The 9,306-nt window shown below is 39.4% G+C and overlaps 2 protein-coding genes across 2 annotated transcripts; both read left to right on the top strand.

Annotated features, from left to right (window-relative positions):
- Positions 1-472: 472 nt before the first annotated feature.
- LOC109064817 (DET1- and DDB1-associated protein 1) lies at positions 473-5,018 on the top strand. The gene is made up of 6 exons (XM_042766098.1): positions 473-564; positions 698-759; positions 1,704-1,784; positions 1,928-1,979; positions 2,110-2,171; positions 3,547-5,018. Exons 2-6 carry the CDS (start codon positions 751-753, stop codon positions 3,655-3,657), a joined length of 315 nt encoding a protein of 104 aa, XP_042622032.1. The 5' UTR covers positions 473-564; positions 698-750; the 3' UTR covers positions 3,658-5,018.
- Positions 5,019-5,171: 153 nt separating this feature from the next.
- On the top strand, positions 5,172-9,164 carry LOC109106215 (protein ABHD8-like). The gene is made up of 5 exons (XM_019119591.2): positions 5,172-5,451; positions 6,702-7,468; positions 7,549-7,719; positions 8,287-8,503; positions 8,637-9,164. Exons 2-5 carry the CDS (start codon positions 6,711-6,713, stop codon positions 8,952-8,954), a joined length of 1,464 nt encoding a protein of 487 aa, XP_018975136.1. The 5' UTR covers positions 5,172-5,451; positions 6,702-6,710; the 3' UTR covers positions 8,955-9,164.
- Positions 9,165-9,306: the final 142 nt, after the last annotated feature.

Genomic DNA, 9,306 nt, shown 5'->3' with positions numbered 1-9,306 from the left:
GAGAAGTGCTTTTCCATACTTCTTTTTAAAATGTAAAAAAAAAATAAAATAAAATGAGTTACAATATTGTTTAGAATATTCACAGTTTATGGAAAACAAAAATACAGTTTTATGTGAATTGAAGAAAATGTTTATGATTAGTTGGACCCTCCTCCATAAAATCGCACCCAATTTTTGAACAAAATACCAGGGTTAATAAAGAGAATCAAGTATATTATTACACATTATTAAAATAAAAATAAAATAAATGCACCATAGTCAGAACGGTCGCACAGGCAAAACTATTTAATTTTAAATTGAAATGTATTTATTTATTATTTTCTTTTTCTTTCTTTCTTGTTTTGATAAAAGCTGTTTAATATCAGGTAAAGATTATTTGTTAGCTACTATGTACTACGCATGCATGACAGAAAATTACAACACACACACAGAGAGAGAGAGAGAGAGAGAGAGAGAGAGAGAGAGAGAGAGAGAGAGAGAGAGAGAGAGAGAGAGAGAGAGAGAGAGAGAGGCGCTTGTCAGTCGGTAACGTTAGCTGTGAGCTGTAGCAGAGACTGTACTGTGGTGTGTAGTCGCTGTATATTTGTGTGTGTTTACACATATTTCTGTGTGTTTTAGTGTCGTGTTCAGTAGTAAGAGTGAGTGTGTGTGTGTGTGTGTGTATGTTACCGGCTTCAAACCTCTTGATTTCTGTCAGTGTTCAGGCCTGTCTGAGCACAAACACACCTACAGGACTGAAGCGACTTCACCATGGACAAAGTAAGTTTCTACACTCATAACTTCATCTTATTCTCACCTCACAGCCGAGTAACCGCACTTTTAAACGACTGGGCGCTGAAATATCACATTAAATGCTGAAATCCGAACTATATCGGTGAGCTTTTGCTCGCTTTCAGCTGACAGGCCGGTCTGCTCATTGAGTTAGCATGCTAGGCCGCTTCATATCACACAGTCCATATACACTTTCATCACAACAGCAGCCTGAAATACACATTTTAGCATGTTTACATCGCGTTATAAGACGTTTATTCACGACTATCAGATGATTTGGTGTTGGAGAAGTCTTCAAATCACTTAACACATGTCATGCTAATGTGTTAGCATACAGAGAAGCGCAAGCGAGATTTGCCAAAGCTTTTCTTCAACAGTCATGCCGTGAATAAGTTCATTTTACTAGTTTTGTTGTATTAAATATAATCAAGAACTTATATGAAACCGATAAGGCACACACCTAGTGGACTAACTTAGACTGGCAACGCCCAAAGGGTGACCCTCACCATCCTCCATCTGGATTTGAGTTCACTCTCTCAGCATATGTTTGCGAATGAGATGTATTATTAAGATGTGTGTTTATTATTTGTGTATTTCTATAAGAGCATGCATGTTCCCTCGTGTCATTGATTGCTAGCTATATAAGTCATGCTTTCTGTCTGGGATTATGTCACGTGCAATAATGCAGTCAGGAGATCTCTGGAGACTGAAAGGAGGCTCTGGGAGACAGTATTTGTGTTGTACATTTTATTATTTATATTCACTGAATCATGTCCTTAATTCCAACTTAAACTGAAATGAACAGATCTATGAAATATCTTCCCCCTCTGGATGAAGATCTGTCTAATATCAAGTGTGTTCATTTAGCACTTCTGGTATATTTCTAGTAAGCGCTTGATTTTAACCTCTTTCTGACTCTGAACGTCTTGAAGGCAGATTTCCTAAAAGGTCTACCTGTGTATAACAAGACAAACTTCAGCAGATTTCACGCCGACTCTGTGTGTAAAGCATCGGTAAGATTTGCTGTTCTTCTTCTTTGATGGTCACCATCATCTTTCTGAATATTCATTGAGCATTTTCACGCTGCGGCTGTGAATTACATTTTCAGGGTTTGTTTAAATCATTAACAGCTCTTTTTTTTTTTCCTGTCTTACAGAACAGAAGGCCGTCAGTGTATCTGCCTACACGAGAGTATCCCTCTGAACAGAGTGAGTGCTGTGATCAATGCTTTTAAAATGTAGATCTGTGTTACGTTATTAGAAGTGAAACTTGATGTTTCTAACAAAACACTTTGGTTTCAGTCTGAAGCCTAATTTTAGTTTTTTTCTCTCCTCGCAGTCATCGTCACAGAGAAGACAAACATCCTTTTGCGTTATCTTCATCAACAGTGGGACAAAAAGGCAAGTGTTCTTCAAGCTCTCATTTGACAAAGCAACTGCATGTTGATGGATAAACTGACACATTTCATAACATTAAAACTCCTCCGTCATGTGTGATTGGGAGTGTAACGGTATACAAAAATGCACAAAAAGATCAATTGAAAAAAGCATGAAAAATGCCAATATAACAAACCGATAGTTTATTAATGAACTGTTTATTTCATATGTATCTTTGTTCTGTTTTATTTGTCGAATGTTAAATGGATCCAATCCATGTTCAGTGAAAATGATTTGATGACGCAGCAATAAACTAGCTAATGTACATTAATGCATGTGTTTTTGAACTTTGCTCATTTAAAACATGATCGAAACTGTGATCTATTTATAAGATTACATTACATTAATCTGTAATAAGATTTAAGTAAGTTAGCAAGTGACAGATATCAGAATTGACCCTTTGCAAAAACCCACCCCCCTTCATTATTGTTGCTACGTCCGGTAAGCCGCGGTGCTCTCACGCCACACCTCATGTTCTCACGCTGTGAAAAATAGATCAGTCTGGTTTGTTTGTTGGACAAAATGCAGGATTCTGCGCTATGATTGGTCAGATCACCTGTCAATCAAACTTCAGGGTCAATTGGCCAATACTTGTTTGTTAAAAATCTGTTTTAGCCATCAGTGCATCCCTAATACTTTTAAAATAGGACCTATTTTAATTAGAATAAATATTTAATTCAAAACTTTTGCATTCATGTCATTTTGTCCTATGCAATATTTGTTTATAAATCTATATAGAAAATCCATCCATTTGCTCTGTGTCCGAGATTCCTCTTTTCAAGGTGTGTTTGTGTTAAATTTACACAGAGAGAAAACCAAAAATACTAAATCCCTCATATTCTTATTTTGTCCAGGGAGAACTCAGACTTTAGGGGCGATTCACGCATTTTTGTGAATAAACGAATTAATATGTGTGTGCTTCATTATTGTACATGAAATACACATACAGGGTACAAAATACATTGATGAATTCTGGGTGAGATGCATTTTTGTTCTACCCTACTGAGAAATGCAGCTACTTCTCTCTCTCCCCTCCTTGCTGAACTTGATTGATGTCGAAAGCGAAAGAAACAGCACACATACGATAGAGATTGCATGTTTTCATGAGCATTAGTGACTGCTTGCAATTGTAGATTGCATGCTATTCCCACCCGAACCCACCCACAATGTGGTTAGAAAACCCCCCCTTAGAAATATTAGTTGCCCGGCAATCAAGTGAGACCAAACATAAACGTTACGGGCGGGAGCTGGAAGCTTATCATTCTCGCAAAAACCTCTATCTAGCAACTCAATGATGAATTTAAACTTTTTTTTTTTTTTTTTTTTTTATGTCATGCAGAATGCAGCTAAAAAGCGAGAGCAGGAGCAAGCAGAAGGGGAGGGCGGCAGCCCAGCGCCTCCCCGAAAAATCGCCCGGACAGATAGCCAGGAGATGAACGAGGACTCCTAGAGGAACCCACCATCCAACAGCACAAGAACGGACACAACGAGCCCAAACACCTGCACACCACACAGGAACTTCATCTCAGAAAGAAAAATGGAAGGACACTTCTCTTACAGTGTGCTTTTTTTAATTTTACTGAGTGCTTCCTGATGCAGTCAGTGCCCCTCACCCAGCCTTTCTGCCCGCTTCTGAACGTGTGGGGCACGACGGGTTTCACTGCCAGCTTTGACCATTCTGCTGAACTCTGAAACGCGATATATGGGATGGGATGGGGGGGGGGTGTAGAGCGATATTCAACAAGCACATAATAATGAATGTCTGCTACAAAGACGTGTGTGAAATTTGATTTGTTAGGAGACTATTAATGCAGTGTAAAAGTTTAAATACACCATAGTAATCTCAGCTGTGAATTACTGCTTTCAAGGTATACTCCAAACACAGGCACTAAACACACAAGGTCTCTCTTCAGTGTCCAAAAAGGGAAATTTCGGAAATGTACAGCCACGTTCGGCAGATTTAGATTTAGTATCTTGTGTTGGTAATGTGACGGTCTTCCTAGCAAGTGCATACTTGTGCATGAAAGCACTGTTAGGACTGTTTTTCTTTTGTCACATGTTGAAGATAACATTTCTGGTCATGTAAACAAATACAAATGTCAGTCTCTTTCACTTCCCCCGTTGTCATCTAGGTTCTCAGTGCTGTTCGTTCCACAATCATAAACAGATCACTTGCCTTCAGATGCCTGGCTCAATATCTGACTTGATACCTGTTTGCTGATTCAGTTGCAGTCTGTTTGCCTTCTAAATATGATGGGATTTCCCCAAGTTCGAGTTTAATAGTGTATCTCCTGTATCTGGATTTGTGGTTTTATTTTGGAGTTCCGAGATTTAAGGTGCAGGTATGCAGCAGTTCCTCTCTTAACCTGCAGAGGGCGTCGGTGAGCTGTGGTTGCGGATGATAGGCTTCAGTAAACAGGAGGAGCTTTACACACGAGGCTTGCCAGTGTGCTTTGAGTCTACAACATAAACTGTGTTTTCATTGTGGCTGGAGACTTGATGTGAGGTTAAGTCAGCTGTTTCAAGCCATTTCCCTGCGAAATTCTTTCTTGTTGAAAAGATTGAAATATACTGATGCCATCAACATTAACAAAAAAGAATGCATGCAAAATGTTTTGAGTAAAGGAAGCTTTTGTGGGGAAGTGTGCAGAGAGCAACCCATCTTGAGTCTAAATCTATCTGAAAGAGATACAGCATTACTTACCGCAATTACACCTGCATTTGTATGTTCTTGTTCTTATGAAGCCTTCCAAACTTCTGTTTGAGGTCAACTTTTTTTTTTGAGACTTAATAAAAATGAGACTAAACGTGTTTTTGTGTCAAGCCAAATTGAATTTAGATTTCACGATAATTCATAATAGATTCAATGCAGTAGATGATGTGAAACAGCCGGTGCATGTTTTCAGTGAGGATGTGACAGCATGTGCTCAGCAGGTGTAATCCGCTTTAATCTGGACTTTTTACTGTGACCATGTAGATTTGGAAGATAGGGACTTAATGGAAGCAAAAAACAGACCTGTTGTTGCTCTTTAAATTATTATTATTATTATTATACGTTTTATATCAAATGAAGTCTTCTAATTGTCTTTAAAGTAATTTTATCACGTGAAAAGATATTCTATTTAAATTCGATTATTGGATTGAGGGTAGCAGATTACCAACCCGCGAATTCATTACACTGGGAAGAGAAGCTGCTGGAGTCAACAGTCTAGCTTTTTCATGTATCGGGAACACCGATAATCTGGTAAGATATTTCTCTCTACAGTATGTGGGAAAAAAATAAAATAAACGTGTTATCATAGCTAAAATTGTAGGCAACCTAAAAGGTCAAAGTCTTAACGAAAGGAAAGGCAGTTCAGAACTGTGATGCAACGAAATATACTGCTTTTGAAAAGTATTCACTTGGTTTTTACATGCGATTTTTGCTTGGCAGCTGTATATATTTAAAAATTCTTTTATTATGTAGTTGAATGTCAATATCAGTCCTTTTTAACAATTAATATAACACAACACAAGGCATTATTGCATAAGTAGATTGTCACATAGTATACACCATGTTTAATGGATCCAACAGTTAGTGTTCAGTTATTTGCATCATAAAAAACAGAGACACTGTGACGTCTCACAATTAAAATAGATCAGATCAAACCCAATGTTATGAAGACCAAAGCACTAAGAAGCATTGAGGAGGGGAAAAATAGATTCTTACAATTAGTTTGGTTGCCATGTATTTTTAAAGCTTTTATAAATATACATTTCATAAGGAAATTTAGAGACACAAATCGTTTGCTATACATGCGAAGCTAATTTTGATAATTAAATTTATGGTATTGATGTTAATATACTGTCCAGTAATGATCCTAACAAAATATGTTTTGGGAAGGGTGTCATATATTTCACGCCCCGAAATAGAACATAATTCATGAAGATGCTAGTTGGTGCCATTATTCTGTGGTACTGTGAGAATAGCTGATAGGCCTGACAGCAAAGTACTATATTTAGTGCAAAAACAAACAAACATGCTACTTAACTTCTTACATTAAGAGACCACAGTCAGGTTAGACATCACATTGAATTTAATCTGAATTAAACGTGAAGGAATTGCAGTCAGTGGTACACACTGTATAAAGGTCCTAGATCCCATAATCTTTATCTACATAAAGTATCTTTTTTTCTAAAAGACATTCCATCATCTGAACAATGTTGTTAAACAATACTGCAATCTATTGAGAGCACTGTATTTTTATCCCTCTCAGCCTTGTTTTCATTGCTGTCAAAAATTAAATATGGCTTCTCTGACTAAGGTCTGTGTTCGAAGCAATATCGTGCTCTATGGGTACTTTTTAGCAAGACACAATGTGTAGCTTGTTGCATGTAACACATTATATGGATAATTGGTCAACCAAACCGATGTGCGCCAATCCAAATGTGAAGAAGCCCATATACTAAAGCACTGAATCTTTGAGAAGCCAATTGCACTTCTTATTTCCCCAGGTGTTCAACATGTTCACCAGCTTTGTGGATCGAATATTCTGTTGCTTTACAGGGAGGTCAACTAACGTTGTGGTACCTGTTGAGTCCTCTGAGCCCACCGATGGTTTTGAATTTGTTGAGGTAAAGCCAGGAAGGGTTCTGAGAGTTCGACATATTATCCCAGACAGACCAGTGGTTGAGGAGCCAGGGACTGGGGAAGGGGGTACAGTCAGCTGCAAACGCAAAATCTCGGTGTACAGAAATGGACAGCTTCTGATCGAGAATGTCAATGAAGCCACCCATCCAGAGCAGGTCCGCTATCAGAATGGAGACAGCACTGTGGATACAGATGTTTCCAACTGTGAGGCTCCCACAGCAGGCCAGGCTCCTGAACCCACACCGGGGTCGGCGGCTCCAGGACAGGCTCCAGATACCAAACCTACACCGCAGCAGGATCTGCAGCAAGTGCAGCGCAGACGGCGCAAACCCAAACGCTCCATTGTGATTGACTGTGAGCGGAAGATCACATGCTGCAGAGGTACTCACCCTGACGTGGCCTTGTTTTTCATACATGGAGTTGGGGGGTCATTGGATATCTGGGGAAGCCAACTGGACTATTTCTCCCAACTTGGTTATGAGGTCATTGCCCCGGACCTGGCCGGCCATGGTGCAAGTTCAGCTCCACAGATTCCCGCTGCCTATACCTTTTATGCTTTGGCTGAGGATGTTAGAATCATCTTCAAGCGATATGCGAAGAGGCGGAATATTTTAGTAGGACACTCTTATGGGTAAGGAAATTTACTAATTTGCCTGATGAATGCGGATACATTTCCCCACTCGTTTTAGCATTTTCTTTCTTCTCTCGCAGTGTCTCATTTTGTACCTTCCTGGCTCATGAGTATCCAGAACAAGTTCATAAAGTTGTGATGATTAACGGTGGAGGTCCCACAGCCCTCGAGCCAAGTCTCTGCTCTGTCTTCAGCTTGCCCACGTGTGTCCTTAATTTCCTGTCCCCGTGCCTCACCTGGAGCTTTCTCATGTAAGAATAATCATCCACAGGACACATTTGTCCTTGCCTTGCCCTTTTGCCAACTTGATTGTCTATGTTTGGTAACTACCATGTCCATTCAATGTAATAGTTTTTACAGAAGGCTGGAATTTGCTACACAACTTTTGCCCAGATTTTGGACCTGATTAACTGTCTGGACAAGTTGACGCTAGCTGCCAAAAGTCAAAGGCAGTCTGCAGATTTGAGTCGTCAGTTTATTTGTGTAGTGCTTGATGGGCACAGTTTAAAAAGTTTGTCAGAGTCTGTGATCATCATACACTACGTGATTTTTTATGATTTTTGGCAACTAGTGGGCTGTAAATTTGGGTAAAAATATCCAGGCAAAAGTCATGTAGTATATTCCAGCCTTTAGTTAACATGTAGTTGCAAATTTGCGTACAGTTATTGAAATGTCTAAAGTGGACTGTCGAAAAAAAGTGTAACCCACATTTGTCCTTGCCTTGCCCTTTGCCAATCAGAGATACTTGTGTTTAAGCTGGCAATCACCTTGTACTTATAGTACTTTTTTACCAATAAAGATGCCTTTTTCTTTCCTCAGGCTGGATTTGCCCATCAGGGAACGAGAGAAAAGAAACTACTAAAAGAGAACAATGCCTTCAATGTGTCTTCCTTCGTTCTTCGGTCCATGATGAGTGGACAGTACTGGCCAGAGGGCGATGAGGTTTACCATGCTGAAATCACAGTGCCTGTTCTGCTGGTTCACGGCATGTACGACAAGTTTGTACCAGTACAAGAGGACCAACGTATGGCAGAGGTACAATTATTTTATGTTCCAAGCTTTGGGCCTCATCCATAAAGTTGTTTATGTTTTAGTGGCAGTTGACCACAGATATTGGTGTGTGCAAACATATCATGAACTTTTTACTCCTGTGTTCACGTTCTTATAGATCCTCTTGCTGGGGTTCCTGAAGATCATTGATGACGGAAGTCACATGGTCATGATGGAGTGCCCTGATGTGGTTAATACTCTCTTACACGAATTCTTCCTGTGGCAGCCAGCAACTGCCTCAAAACCTAAACAGGAATCAGCCCCAACAAAGACCACCACCACCACCAAATCTCCAGAGGACACAACGAGACCAAAAACTGCCCCTAAGTCACCATCCAAATCTCAGCCAGACTTAATAAGACCAACAACTGTACCCAAAAGCTTTAATACTGGTACAGAAGCTCCAGTGGACATCAGATCTAAGGGCATGAAATAGCTGGTCTACCAATGAACAAGTGATGGTGTACATCTAAAGCTGTTAAATTTGCTCTACTCTTCCATGTGGGCCAAATTTAATGGAACTGTTTGAATGTAGGACGTCATTAGATATGAGTTAATGACCACAGCAAACAGACCAAAGGAACAGCTCAGAAGGATGCTTGTCCCAAAGCAAAGTGGGTTTTTAATCAACTTTTGAGTAATAGGAGTATACCTAAAGGATGTGTGTATGTGTATATGTATACACACACACACACACACACATATATATATATATATATATGTATGTATGTGTAAAATCAGATAACACCAGTCTGTTGAAATGAATGATTTGTATTCTTATGTCCACT

The sequence above is a fragment of the Cyprinus carpio genome, chromosome A11, assembly GCF_018340385.1.
Source record: "Cyprinus carpio isolate SPL01 chromosome A11, ASM1834038v1, whole genome shotgun sequence".
In the NCBI taxonomy this organism is placed as follows: domain Eukaryota; kingdom Metazoa; phylum Chordata; class Actinopteri; order Cypriniformes; family Cyprinidae; genus Cyprinus; species Cyprinus carpio.
This window is presented reverse-complemented; position numbering and strand designations above follow the sequence as displayed.